The sequence below is a fragment of the Ipomoea nil genome, unplaced genomic scaffold (genome assembly GCF_001879475.1).
Source record: "Ipomoea nil cultivar Tokyo-kokei standard unplaced genomic scaffold, Asagao_1.1 scaffold0188, whole genome shotgun sequence".
NCBI lineage: Eukaryota > Viridiplantae > Streptophyta > Magnoliopsida > Solanales > Convolvulaceae > Ipomoea > Ipomoea nil.
This window is the reverse complement of record NW_017616616.1, coordinates 1,924,606-1,940,119: the sequence shown is the minus strand read 5'-3', so window position 1 is coordinate 1,940,119 and position 15,514 is coordinate 1,924,606. Positions and strand designations below refer to the sequence as shown.

The following is a 15,514-nucleotide window of genomic DNA, read 5'->3' as shown; positions in this document are numbered from 1 at the left end:
TTAAAAATAGTTGATAGGCCAATTATTATATAATTTGATGACATTTGTTACCATCCCGAATAAGTGATTACAAGATCAAATTCGGGTGATGGACACAATAGCTAATTGGCTCAAAGATTTCTAATAAGTGGTTATAAGATCATGGGAGTGTTTGATAAATAGCTGTTAGATGATTAGATTAGTGGGTTTGACTAATTTATAACATTAGCTGATTGTAGAAAAGTGTTTGGTAAATTAATTGTTAGTTGTATCTGATTACATACAAAATTATTTTTTCAAAAAGTTGCTCCATACTTTGAGCAGCTTTTTAAATTTTGACATTTCTGGACAATAAATTAAACAGTTAATAGTGGTCAAATAAGTTAAAATTAACTGATAGACTAACTATTTTACAAAACAAGATCATTAACTCATACTTTTCATTTTACATACTTCACATTTGCACTCTCGTAGATGATGGCCATGTGATTTTATTTTTAAAAATCAAATAGTATTTGTAAATTTTCAAAATATCAAAAGATTGCAAATACTATTCATGTGTATTCTTTTTTTTTTTTTTTAAATGTGAATTGAAAAAATAAAAATAACCTAACAACATGTTACATCATTTGATCATTTAATAAGTTAACAATCAATTAAAAGCAACATGTTTTATTTCAAACCATTTTAATTATGTTGTCTATTATATAGTTAAATATGACCAGGACTATGTGGTCTAATGGTATCCGGGTTGGACTTTCATTTGGAAGATTGTAAGTTCGAGCCTTAGTAGAGGCGTTATTAACTCTTTTTGTTTCAGTAGGTTGAGAAAGTATATGAACAGATACTACAATGTAATAGAGCTAGTAGCATTCAAAAAAAAAATATAGTTAAATATGAGATTAAAACTCAAGTAGATTAGTCTTTATCTCGTAATATATGAATATAAAAATAAATAAAAAGAAGTAAAATAAATTAGAATATGATGATATGATTGAACTCCACTTGTCTCAAAGAGCTGAAGTCACAGTCCATAGTCCACCTAAGTGTTGTTTGGTAATGTCAACATTTTCTTTGCAGTTACTCTTTGAATAATTTTGAATAATTGGATTATGACATTACATACATACAACATTTGGAGGGGGGTACATCATGATACATAATCAAGTTTGTACAACAATAATTTCCTATGAGTGGCAGAGATTGAGCCACCTGTCCTGGTACAACAGCTTTACCCGTCAACTTCCATTAACAACAACAATATGAATCTTTTCTTCTGTAACATGGCTGTATACATAACTGCTTCGTAGGAGTGTTCATTCGGTTAATTCAGTTCGGTTTAAACCAAATAACCGATTTTGCAAAACCGAATTCGGCCCTTTTATGTGCTATGCTAGAAGGGGTTCGGTTAGAGGCTTCAAGGTGTGTGTATGGAGTTTCATGGAGCAGGTGACTATAACGCCCACGAGCGCACAGACTGCCGGGACGAGGCCGAGGGCATATCGCGTTAAGGAGATACCAGCGTAAATGGGGCTACAGTCGCTTAGCGCTGGAGTAGAATCTGCAATGAATGTCCCGTCAAACCAATATGACATCACAGGCTAACTCGCTAAAAGGAGAGAAATTCATACGGTTTGCATAGCGAGTGAACAATCAGAGGAAGAAAAAGAGAAGAGGATTCGTTAGAAGCTTACCTTCATAGGACTCGAGAATGAATAGCGCCACCCCACACGATATTTTGTCTAAGAAACTCAACGATCCATACACAAAAGCACAGCCATTAAGATCTTCACCGACTAGAACACTTTGCATGCTTACACCAGTTACCTGTTACCCCATAAATGACGAAACAAAATAGATCAATTAACAGCAATGTTGAAAAAATCACTAGGCGCCTGGGGACCGCCTAGGGCGCCTAGAGCGCCTGGGTAGGCGCCTAGAACGCCTGGGCGGGCGCCAAGAGCGCCTGGGCAGGTGCCTAGGAGGCCGACTGCCTAGGCACGATTTTTGCAACACTGATTAACAGAAAGAATGATTGGCCACTGTAACTCTTAGCTATTTCAGAATCTAGAATTGTTTCAGTGAGTGTATAAACCGTTCACAGAGACCCTAGCTGAACTGTTCGTGCTTAGTTGCGTTCGGAAATTCAATAGCGGTTGACAAGATAAAGCAAGAAGAAAATTTGAGAAGTGGGTACAAACCATTATCAGGGCATTTGCGATGCCAATCACCACCGACAAAATGTATATAAAAACATTCATGTTTCTTGGCAGCAACAGTATTACTATGCCACAAAATATCCAAAGGATGCCTCCGACAGAATAGAAGGCTTTTATCCGTTGGCTGGTCCAAGTTAGCTCCTGGGTTATAAACACACAGATAAGAAGGATCGATAAGGAGAAGAGGAATGAGAAAATTGGAAGAGAAGAATTCAATTAAAGCTAAGAAATATTAATCCATATAGAACCTGTAGCATGACAGAAACAATGAAGCTCGAGATGTAGATGATGGCAGGGACCTATCAATATAATATACCACTTAGTAGAAACTTATACACGATACTTTTTTTTTTTTTTTTTTAAATCCTCTTCCAAAAATAAGATATATATTTATTGTCACAGAAGTGGTGCAAAATAAAATACCAAAGCTTTTGCAGAGTCACTCATGTGTAGATCATTGATGACGTAGAAAGCTAGGAATGCCTAGGCCATCGAAAAGACAAAAATGTATAAATTATAAGATCAAAACTTAAAATATAGATTAGTGCCAAAGTAGAATAGAATGAAACTTCACATGAATGATAAATATATATAACGACCAAAAATTTATACGAACCTGTGAAACGTTAGTGACAAGTCTAGTGAGAACATAAACAAGAGCGACTTGGTAATAAAGAATTTTCTTAAACCAATAACTCCAACAAATTCTAACATAACCATTAACATGAGCTTCTAGTTTCAATCTGAAAAGAAAAAGAATGAAACGTTAGTAGCAGTAGAAACGGAACTTGAGTTGTTTTCTAAGTGAAAGGAGAGTAAGAGATACTCATTTACACAATATCTATACATTGATAACATTAACATTCTCTTTTAAATTCATTTCCCCGGAAGATGAGCAAAGGAAGTTGGTAGGAATAATTCCATCAGTTTCCCATAAATGAAGACCAATATTCAAGTCAAAATTAAAATTTTCTATACATAAAATTAAGATAGGCGACAAACCTTGGTTCTTTAGTTCCCAGAAGAAACATGGTGACAAAGCAGCATCCAATGAAAATTGATATATATGCTATCCAGCGGTACTGCTTATTTACACGGGATTAGAAGCATGTCCAGATAATCATCTTAAACAAATTGGAGGAGAACTTTGCAACTACAAGTACCTGATTCTCGACAGCATCTATACTCCCAGATGCTTTCATGTTAAAGACAATAAAAGCAACCCCGTACAAGCTAAGGTTAGCAACCTTAAAAAGAAAAATGGAAGTTTATTAGCCTGCTTCTACTCCACATTCACAATAAATGAATAAATGATGCATCAAGCCACTGTAGAAATTGCAAACCATTGTAAAGGCATTGCGACAGCTAGCTAATACTACTCTGCTTGTTGAATTCAGTGTAATGCAATTCACCATTGACCTATAACAAGAGAATGCTTTTTTAAGTTACTGGTTTAAGAGGAAATAGTAACAAAATTTTTGCAATTGGGAATGCTAAATCAGAAAGTGAAGATAAAAACTACTCCCCAACCCCAATTGATTGTCTGCATGTTTCCTTTTCCAATGTCCCAAAACAGCATCTAAAGGAGATTTCTACATCATAAATTTAATATGTGACAATGGATCATATAGGTCTCTAGTTTAACTTCATGAAACCACTTCAACACTACCAATAGAAGATTTCACTGTTCTTTTTATGCATGAAAAATATATGGAATGATATTAGAAGTTCCAATTAGAATGCCATGGACCCTTAAAAGTTAAAACAGAAAGTATGTAATGAATAGAGAGAAGAAGGCAAGTATTTAGTTACATGTGTGATACTTGAGTAGCAGCCCAGCCCACATTGAATATTGCAGCAAACATGCTATACCCAATAGTTTCCAGAAGAGATGAATTAGAACCAAAAATTTTGCAAGGCAAGCAACCACCAAAAACTGATGAAAATGAGATGGCAACCAAGAGAGATCCCGCAGCGTGCCATATTTTGAAATGTCCAAATCTATCAATCTGTTAAGAAAAAGAATAACATTACTTCTTTCTTCATATTCTTTTTTTTTTTTTCATTATGCAAAATGAAGTTATTCCCTTTTAGAGAAAATACAAGCAACAAGCTCAAGACATCATGCTATTGATATCACCTTTCACATTTTACTCCATACAAAAATGCTTCTTTACAGGAGGAACATATCCACTCTGAATCAGTGTTGTAAAAATCGCCCTAGGCGCCCCTAGGCCGAGGTGATTTCAGCCCTAGGCGGCTTTTAGTTGGCTGGCCGACTAGGTGCCGAGTTGGGCGCCTAACTCCGCCTAGTTGGCGCCCAACTAGGCTAAGTCGGCGCCCAACTCGGGCGAGTGGTATTTTTTGCCTGCTCGGTTGCTCCTCTTCTATATTCCTCCAGTCATGTACTCAACTAACCATCTAACATATGTAGTTGGCAAGTTTGTGCGATTATAATAGTCTAACAACTCACAGCCCTGAGTGGGAAAAGTGGAGATATACTCGAATTACTAGACCACCTAGGCGGCGCCTAGGCGCCCGACTAGCGCCTAGCGCCTTCTGCAACATTGCTCGGAATAAATCAATTTATTTGTTTTAAAAAAAATCTCATGATGGATAAAAAGGAAGTTGTTTTTGCATCAAGGGTAGTAACTTAAAATTGACTAATTTGTGAAGCTTATTTATGAGACAGTCACCTGCAGATTTTATCTTGTTTTTAGAAGCAATAGCAAACTGTTCAAGTTCCTTAATTTATAGATAACTATATCACTATGATCACATGATAGCAAGACTATGCACAGACTTTGAAAAGGAAGCTGATGTGATGGGACAGTGTAAGTTAGAGGAAGACTCACTAGGTCCACACTCCCAACAATAAAGCAACTAAATGCACTAGTTATGATATTGGAAAGGTACCAGTTCACCAGCAAATATTGTTGTCAATCCATCAGCAACCTGACCCGAGAGCATGACAGCCGCAGCATTGCTGTGAATAAGATGGGAAAATATCAAGACTCAAATAATATGTTCTTAAAAGAAGATTCTCAACATAGTACTGAAGGTTAGGAAATAATCCCACCACAAAAAACCACCTTAATAGTATCAAAACGCTGTAAAGAACCCAAAGCAATATAATTTCATGGAGTTTGAATATTCTTCTTTACTTCTTTTATTTTATTTTTTGTTGAAGAGGTTGGGACATTGGGTATGATTGATTTGGCAATAAACAGATAGAACTTCCCATAACAGACCTCAATCTTTGAGTCCAAGCAGAATGAGTATGTTTCTATCACCTATAAAAGCAAATTAGGCAGAAGATGGCTTTGGCTCATGATTACCCATATCCATCATGCCCCTTGTTTCCTCTACCAACTTTTGATTATATACTCTAACAGTGTGTGGTTGTGTTCAAACACTCATTTAATATTTCTTATTGAATAAGAATGTACGGCAACCCTGATGAACTAACTATTTTAGTTATTAAACATTTCACCCCAAAATATACAAATAACACTGACTTCTAACTCAATGTGAGGCCTTTGTGTAAAGATAGTGCAGAGAGAAAATCTTGAACAAAAGAATAAAAACAAAACAAATACAATCCATGATGGGAATCGGTGGGAGGATGGACCTTATGTTGATTTTACAACAAATTGACTGTTGGCATTCAGCGAAGAGTAAGTGGCATACCTTGGAGACAAACCGATATCTGTCAAAAATACCAAGAGGTACGTGAACCAACAGGCAGAGGTAATGTCATTGAGCATGTGCCCAACGCCATAAAAGACCACAGAGCACCTTCCCACAGGTTTAGTCCATGTATCATCATCTTCACTGGACCCAACCATAATGCTACAGAATGCCAAAACTCAGATGCTTGGATTAACAAACACCCTGCAATGCACTACATAGCTTAATTGCTAAGTGTAAGAACTATCAAAACAAAATGTGAACTGATCTCAGCAACAAAACCAAAGTTCATATAAAGATTCATATAACCCTCTAGATATGTTAATAATTAATGCAATAGTGTCTTAAAATGATAATCAAGTGCTAATAAAGCGAATCATACATAAATACAGAAACTAAAAAGCTTGTCTCTGGTGATTATGAATGATACCCCCCCCCCCAAACCAACAATTAGCATTTAACAATTTTTACCGCAAAAAAATAAACCCTAACTAGACCGCACAGGCCAAGTTTTACGGTCATCGGAAGAACAGAGACATCAGAAAGATGGCCACAGAAACACCGTCTGCCCCGGTGCCCCCCAAACATCATAAGATCAACCGTGCCTCCACAATTCATGAATTCGCACAAAAAGAGCGAAGCTCGCATAACAGAATATTCAATATTCAAACAATGATTTAAAAAAAAAAAAAACAAACAAAAAACAAAAAACAAATTCATACCCAGATCAACAAGCAAAGTAGAAGCAAGAGCAGAAATGACGCTTATCCAAGACTGGCGGAAATGGCGATTGACGTGGAAAGAAAATGGGCGGAGTAAGAGTCAAGGCAGCTCCTTTTTTGTCTCGTCCCGCTTAATCGTCTTTGATTTCCACCATAAACATATAATATATTTTTTTTCTTTCTCTATTTTGATTGAATGGGTTTCCAAATGGATTGGGATTCCGACTAGACAGCAGCCTTTATCCACTTGCGTGCCATTCTTGCCAGTTTCCCAGTATTACTTTTCATTCTGAAAGCCTTTGCATGGAAACGTACGCCACCACCCCCACAATCTCTGCTCTCCACCGCCAAAAACAAAATATCTTGTATTATAATAAACACAACTGACTCTTCGAAATAAATACATCTGACTTTGAATACTATTCTTTCACGGTAACTCAATGGCTCATTAAATCGAAAAATCTTACATATATTTTCATTTTGATTTTTAAACACAAAATTTTGATATAGACACTTATATTAGAATTTACATTAAAAAAAATTATCAAATTCGTCACATCAGTTGGTAAAAATGTAGGAAGTATATGTTATAAAACTCCATTAAATCGGACCAAATTTCACAAGGGATTTATCCATTTTGAACATAATTGCGACACTGTCGTTGTGGATGTTTGAACCTTGGTCTCTTTTCTCAAATGCTGCCTATTGAACCATTGAGTTAAAAGCTCGTGCGGGTTGACTTTGAATACTATATTTGTTTGGACAGGTGAGAAAACATGGTTTTTATAATTATACTTTTTAAATTAAGCATATCGTGTAAAGTCTTTATAGTGCAATTATATAATTTGTAACGGATTATACTTTTATATCTTTTGAATAGTGGATATAAGATTTCTCTGTGAAGTTATGTTACTTTATGTTTCAATTTCTACTTTCTAATGATGTATCATGCTTTGATTGATCAAACAAATATAGTGGATTAGTGTATTTATTCATTCATTATTCTTTATCCAATAAAATTTATATATATTACAAAAATTATATTCTATAGGAGTCTATCGTTTTCATTTTGTGAGACATACAATTGATTAATGCTTATGATATCTATATGTTAGACTAAGTTTACATAATTTAGTATATATATAAAGTGCTTTTCTGGTCTAATTAACATTTTTTTATGGTATAAAACAACAATCTTGATACATCCTGGCATCCTGTTTAACAAACAAAGGAAAACGATTAGTTTTAAAAACAATTAGAAACAACCACATTATGCACTAGAAATCTTGTGCGAGGAAAGGTATTAGCAATAATTGGATTTATAATTTTCATATATGAGAATCATACTTTACCAGAACTATGTGGTCTAATGGTATCCGGGTTGGACTTCCATTTGGAAGGTTGTGAGTTCAAGTCTCAGTGGAGGCGTTATTGGCTCTTTGTGTTTCAGTAGGTTGAGAAAGGAGGCGTTATTGGCTCTTTGTGTTTCAGTAGGTTGAGAAAGTATATGAACAGATACTACAAAAAAAGAATCATACTTTAATTACTCACCCAGTTTTTTTTTTTTTTTTTTGGAAATAAAAGTGAAAATTTTGATACAACCATGAAATGTCGAAAACAGTCGTAGCCGTTTTTAAAAATTTTAATTTTTTTATGAAAATTGCATTTTTCATTCTTAAGTTAAGGTAATTGTAGAATTCATCCATAATTAATGATCGTACTCACTTTTTGCCCCTAAGATATTATTGGTGTTGTACTTTTTGTTGTTTTATTATTTTTTTCGTGGTCACTTTTCGACCCTAAATTATACTAACATGGCAAATTTCGTCCATAATGTTTTGCTAGTAAAAAGGACGAAAAATGCAACGTTAATGAGCTTAGGGACGAAAAGTGAGCATGACCAACAATTAAGAAAAAAGTATACAATTATCATATAACTTAGGAATGAAAAGTGTACTTTTCCTTATTTTTTTTACATACAATTTCTTCAATTAAAAAAAATGAAAATGAAAATAAATAAAGTGTATAGTTAAAATCCATGATAGGAGATATCCCCCAGGCATATAAGTGTATACTTGCTCGGTATGTACTTTGTATATCGTGGAGGACATTTCTCGGTCACATCCGACCCACTTGGTTTCGACCCGACCCGACACAGTGGGAAATACATTCTTTTATGGTTATCGATTATGCAATCCACCCTAAGCTCGTGTTGGAACTCCCGACCTTAATTCTCGGACCGGTTATTCTGATCGAACAACCTTTTATGCTAAAGGACAAGCGCGACTAATTACATTATACCTAATCACATCACATTCGGACTCGTCAGGCATCTCCTAGCACGTGGATGTATCAGCACAACATCTGACCTCTCCAAATGCATGCGAGACACATGGCTAACATGCCGAGTTCCTGACATGTGTCCCCTCCAACCTCTATTTAAGGTGCATTAAATGGCTTGAGGATGGACATTGGACTTTTACTCAAACCTACTATAAGCTTGGGATAGCTCGACCCACTGTCACGTTTACCCGAGCTCGCATACGCGAACCCTAGACGATACTTAGGCATATTCGTATATCTCAACGTATTTACTACAATATCAATCCACATAAGCATCATGACACCATATGTTAATCTAGTCAACACCACATCAACATAACTTACTTAAAAAAAAAAAACTTACTTGATATGTAATAATAGAATTGACCTAATTATATTATTTTGTTGATTTGGGGAGCTTTATTGTAGATTTGTTCAATCAGAATACTTATAATTAAGTGTATTACTCATTGAACTTAATTAAGAGGTCAATTTAACATTTTTTTTTATTGTATTATTCCAATTGTATTATTTATTGTGTTGTTTATGGACCCAATTTCATATTTTTTGAGTTCAATTGTCTAATTACATTTTGATGTGTAGTTAAATGGTCTATTTGACCCTTATTCCTAAATTTTATTATCATACTTTCATCTTATATGGTGCAATTTTAAAATTAAATTGCATAATCAACACAATCAATATAATAAATGTCTAATACATTTTTTTTTTTTTTTGTATTGATAAGATTCGTATCTGAATCTTTGTGGAATTCAGATCCAAACATATATAATATGTAAAAAGAAAAGTTTGATTGGTTGCCATGAAAGTGCAAATTGTGTGTTGCCCAGCATACACCATACCTTAAGCAGTTAAACGCCATAAATCTGTGATCCAAAATCCACCGAAGAAGATAAGAAGACATGGAAGAGCCTTAGATCTGAATTCATCTGATCACTCCAATAATGTACCTCGTAAGGACAAGTACAATGATGCTTCCTCCATGTGGGAATTTTTGTCCCCATCCCTTTGAAAGTGAACTTTCATCAATGTCTCACGCTTCACGTAATTACAATTTTAACTTCATTTTAGATTCAAGTTAGTTGTGAACTTACATTGTTTAAACTTTTCCTTTATTTTCTTACTAAATTAAATTTTATCTATTTTAATGACGATATGTGAATAAATTGTAAGATATGTAGGATAATGAAAAATTAGTATTTATAAAATATTTGTTCTTAATTTTTGAAAGAAATAGCAGTGAGAGGAGGTTTGTTTACTTATTATTTTTAAATTTTGTTTGTTGTGTTTAATAATATTTTTAATGTAACTTCTAAATATATAAATTTTATATAAATATTGATAATGTGCATAACAATAATCGTGTATATAGATAAGTACAATGTTCAAGAAGTATAATCCATATTCATACATTCTTCCATTTTTTTTTAATCTCCTATTAGTGCTATATGGGGAGGTGGGAGGGGTGGGGGGGGGGGGGGGTGTATTTATAGAGATTGAGAAAGTTTCATGTTGAATTTCTAATATGTTACTACATGGTATCCAAGTTTTGGGTAGTCAGGTTGGTGGTGCCAATTGTACAAAGATTCATGATGCAATGGATTAGACCTGTGACTAGGACACAATTGGCCATGTGCTGAGTCGAGAAAGTCACGGAGAGGTCGGTTAGGCCGAGTGAGCGTTACCAATTGCGGGCCTTCTTTATGGTCCCAAAAATTTTGGATCTGGCCGGGCTAGGCTCATACTGGAGTATTTATCCAGCATATGTCCCCAACACTAATGCATTGGATCTCATCATAACTCTAGAATTATGCGTGTCCACGTGCTTGGACATGAGTAGTACTATGATTGGTAACCCCTTGGGAGTTCCTTGTGTTGCATCCCCATATGAATTGTAAATAACAATGATCATATATATGGATAAGTACAATGTTCGGGAAGTATAACGATTAGGAAAGTTACACGTCGAGTTTTCGACATGTTACCAGCGTTGTATCCAAGTGTTGAGTAGTCATATCGGTGGTACCAAGTGTACACAGATTTATGATGCAATGGAGTAGATATGTGACAGGGAGTCAGGGACCCAAATTGTCCGAATGTTAGGTTGGCAAAGTCACAAGGAGGTTAGCTAGCTAGGCTAGGTGAGCTTCTCCTTGGCCCCCATAATTTTGTTGAGTCGGGTCTGTCTCACACAATATTTTTCTATCAAATACTAAACATAATACTATGAAAAATTGAATTGTAAATAACTTTAGTAAAACTTCATTAATCAACCAAATACATAAAATGAGAGAGTAGGGCATAAAGATTTAAGGGACGGGGATCTTTTTTTTTTTTTTTTTTTTTTTTTTTTTTTTTTTTTGTGTGTGTGTGTAAAAGGCAATCATTATATTATGGACCACCACATTGTAAAGGTAGTTGACTAACATTAATATTTATTTTTCTGCATACAATCATTTTTTTTTAATGTATTGTCTAAAAAATAAAATGTCAGTATACTACAAATGAATATTTATCAGGAACAATTTTCACTTTTAGTCACGTGACTATTATACATTAATCACATTTGATGCTTGACTATCAATTTTTTTTTTTAAAGTACATGATTATGTAATTTGTATTATATATGGTCTTGCCGTTCAATTTGTCGACCAACTATTGCTGAAAATGCTCCTTCCGAAAGAAGAAAATACAGTGCTCCTTCCGGAAGGAGACAATAGTTGGCTGGACTGTCGAAAAATTAAATAACATATCAAATATAATACAAATTACATAGTCATGTACTTAAATAGAAACTTTTAATAATTATAAACAAAATGTAATTCATGTATAATACTCAGGAGACAAAAATGAAATTTTCTCTATTTATCAATATTCGATTGTGATCTACAGAATATTTTGCCTAATTCTTTCCACGATATTCCGGGCTTGCTATTATCCACATTAAAAACTTCGGCCCATAAGTATAATTGGAGGACATGTGGGTTTGACCGCTAAACGTGGTTGGTTTGGGCTAGGACTGTTGGACTGATTGGTCCAACAAATTGCCACGTCGATTATAAGATTCATAGATTGTGCCTATAGCAGTTAGTTATCAATAAATCAATTTTAAAGAATAAAAACAAACGTCAACAAATTAACGTGAAACTAAAATTATTAAAATATTTTAATTTTCGGAATGATGAGTTATATTTGCAGTTTATTAAACCCATAAATATACAATAATTTATAAATTATATATTTTTTAATAACCATGAAAACCACTATCATTACTATTTTGTTCCATATTATATGACCTATTTTTATTTTTTTTGAAAACTATTATATGACCTATTTAATTAATTATTAATTTTAAAGGACTATCTTTTTCATTTTTTGTAGGTACTTAAACCCAAGTGAATGGTTTATCTCAAAACGTTGATCTAATAAACATGAGAACCTTTAAGTTTAAGTACACCAAGCCATTAGTTCATTATAATATTGTTTAGAACTGATATGAGATTGTAACACATTCATATCTCAACAATTTATGTTTCATGGGACTAAGTTGAGCTGGAATTCAACAAATTGAAAAACTCTCAATAGGTTGGAAAGTATTAAGTATATTTTTGGTATGAAGTCCTCTTTTATGTGGATCAAAATGATTTTTACTTTATTGTGTTAGATGTTGAAATTTTCAATGATGATGGGCACGTGGCACTTACTTATATATAGGCCAGTCAAGTCAGTCGCGTCACATGTAAGTGCTGAAGATACTCGAACATGTGTGACAAGTAAGATGATGTTTCAGTGTAACATGTTACTTGTTCCTTTGTACATAATTCACTTTCTGATATGACAAGTCAATAAATTCACCACTGAAATAAAAAAAAATAATAAAATCAGCAATTATCATATATGCTCCATATATCTTCATTAAAAAAAATGAGTAAAAATATAATAAGTATCACGAAGATGATATCACACTAACAAATTATGTTGAGGATACAAGCTAGTAGTGTTTTTCTAAGTTTAGTTGGTTGGACCCCATCCCCCCAAATTACTTGCCCAATAGTCTACTTTTGGATCTACACTTTCGGCGATTAATCATGTGTTCATATCACTTCCTGGACCACACTATTTCCTACCTATTTTATTTCATTGTAGATTATTATAAGTTATAACACAATAATGTGATTATGATTGTATTAAATTATTTTTAAAAAGAGGAATTCATATAGTAATATGGAAAGTATCATGTCTGTCCAAATGAACCACGAGATGATCCCTTAACTTTATTATAAACAATAAATATGAGTTAAGCTTTGGTTTATGAAAAAAGTATGAAGACCAGAGAAGCTATAGGTGATGCATGTTTTGTGATCCTAGCTAGTAAAGGATCATAAGAAAGTAAATTAGTATAAATTATTCATAATTGATCTGTTTAAATCAGAAGGCTAAATACCACTTAAACATAAAAGTTGGTAGTTACCAAATTAACTGTTTGACCAATTTAGTTCTTGAATTAATATTCATTATCTAAGGGAAACATTCAAGATTAGCCTAAGAGAGTATGATGAAATATTGGCAAATCCACTAAAACAAAGTTATTACGGAGTATTTTAATTAGGTGGTCATAGGTTCAAACTCCAGTAGTTGGGGTGTAGATTTTTTGGGGCTAAAAATATTTGAGAAAGTATAGAACAAATACTACATTGTAAATTTTTTTTGAATATTTCAAAAAATATAAGTGTCAAAATAGAATATGGTTATAACAGGGATATAAAATATATGTTGTTGACTCGGTGTAATAAGTTGTAATTATAATTTAGACATTGTGCTTATTTTTTTTTTTTTTAATTTAAACACTTAAAAAGTGACTTGGTGTAATAAGTTGTAATTATAATTTAGACACTGTGCTTATTTTTATACACTTAAAATTAATTTTTTACTTATGTGGATGTTAAATAATACAATTATAAATGTATTAACTATTTAACTTGTGTATTAACGAACCCATTTCTGATTTTATATTTACTATTTATTTGTGATGTATTGATTATTCCTTTTTACAAATTTATTGTGTTTTTTAATTATGTATTTCTTTAATCGTGAGATAAATAAATACAATAATTTGACTAATGATTAGACAATTGTGAAGGATATTATGGCTTAATAAATACTCCGTATAACAATGATTATATATTTTAAAATATCAAGTCATTTTATATAAAACTGTTCAATGTCACTTCAATAGAGAAATGAAATATAAAAATGTATTAATTTGATCCAGCAACACTAATTTAATAAAATACAAATAAGGTGAAAAGCTTTAAAACAGGTGACAGAGTAAGTATAGCATATGGTCATTGTATATGATATTTTTAGTATGATATTATCTCTCTTATGTCATTTGTAAATTATTACTCAAATAAAATTTATGCGATACATATCCCTCAGACGATATCTTGATATAATATAATGTTATACACTTTTTAAATAGTTAATACACTAAAACTTATTTGACTATCGACAGGTTTAAAAATGTCTTATATAATTAGGGCTTATTATACCTTGTGGTTTAAAAAAAAATAAAATTAAAATTTATTAATAGATTAAAAATAAACATTTAAGAATTCTTCATGCAATCTAATAATATCCCCAAACGGAGCCCAAGATCAATTATATTATATGCTACTAAAAAACATGTTACCTTAAATATCTAGGACTGAAAATTCAGTTTTATAATACTTGGGTTGGGTCATGGGTGTCATCAATATAATGTCGTTTTTATCCAATTTTAAATTATTACTCTTCATTATAAAATAAAACGCATGGTACACCCAACATCAGACCTCATCTTAGACACACAGTCTCTCTCACACACACACACATTAATATGTAATTAAAAACGGAAAAATATTTTTTTTCATATATTTATACAAAATAATAATTTTAATCATCAATTATTGACACAGACATAATTCATTGAGTACTGAAATCACTATTTTTAAATTTTATTTATTTTGCATATTATACTGGTATTAGTATCAGTTCAAGAGTAAAACTAAATAAACTAATTTAGTTTAGCCTTTGTTAAGCTCCATGCATTCGGTGATTCGGGGACAACCCTTTCAAAACTCTTAGTTAAATAGGATCCTAGGGCAAATTATATCACTGACCATGGTTCATATTATAAAGTGGGTCAATAATACATGTTCAATTTTAAGTATTATACTAAAAATGCATTTGTACTACACTAAAAATGAATCTATATTGAGGGCGGTTAAGTTGTATCATATTAAAAATGAATATATATATATATATATATATATATATATATATATATAGAGAGAGAGAGAGAGAGAGAGAGTGTGTGTGTGTGAGGGGGGGGGGGGGGTGTTACTACATGCGCATAAATTCAAACTCATTCCTTTTGATTATATTTTACAAAAAAATATTTTAAAGTATAAGTACATCCATTTTTAAAATTCAATATTATAGGGTCAACTAATTCATAAGAACATTGTGAGTTGTGACATAAATTTAAGAAAAATAATATTTGTCTTTAGTAATAGTTAT

At 32.7% G+C, this 15,514-nt stretch overlaps 1 protein-coding gene across 3 annotated transcripts; it reads right to left on the bottom strand.

The window, feature by feature from the left end:
* Window positions 1-933: 933 nt before the first annotated feature.
* LOC109181741 (major facilitator superfamily domain-containing protein 12) lies at window positions 934-6,968 on the bottom strand. 3 transcript variants are annotated; one of them, XM_019331661.1, is made up of 13 exons: window positions 6,601-6,968; window positions 5,889-6,102; window positions 5,115-5,184; window positions 4,011-4,207; window positions 3,542-3,617; window positions 3,362-3,445; window positions 3,201-3,280; window positions 2,815-2,941; window positions 2,622-2,681; window positions 2,447-2,497; window positions 2,181-2,339; window positions 1,674-1,806; window positions 934-1,540 (listed from the first exon to the last, which is right to left on the bottom strand). In XM_019331661.1, exons 2-13 carry the CDS (start codon window positions 6,044-6,046, stop codon window positions 1,368-1,370), a joined length of 1,368 nt encoding a protein of 455 aa, XP_019187206.1. In that variant the 5' UTR covers window positions 6,047-6,102; window positions 6,601-6,968; the 3' UTR covers window positions 934-1,367. The 3 variants fall into 3 exon arrangements, with proteins under 3 accessions (XP_019187206.1, XP_019187198.1, XP_019187190.1); XM_019331653.1 differs by having other exon boundaries at window positions 5,889-6,100; window positions 6,611-6,968; XM_019331645.1 differs by having other exon boundaries at window positions 946-1,540; window positions 5,889-6,092; window positions 6,611-6,968.
* Between the last annotated feature and the right edge of the window lie 8,546 nt (window positions 6,969-15,514).

What these genes read in the sequence shown, in the direction of transcription:
- LOC109181741 (XM_019331661.1), bottom strand. Translation starts at nt 6,046, where the DNA reads ATGGTTGGGTCCAGTGAAGATGATGATACATGGACTAAACCTGTGGGA. An exon ending in CTGGGAACTAAAGAACCAAG is followed by an intron (nt 2,942 to 3,200) that starts GTTTGTCGCCTA and finishes TTTTCTTTTCAG; the next exon opens with ATTGAAACTAGAAGCTCATG. An exon ending in GTGACTCTGCAAAAGCTTTG is followed by an intron (nt 2,498 to 2,621) that starts GTATTTTATTTT and finishes TTATATTGATAG; the next exon opens with GTCCCTGCCATCATCTACAT.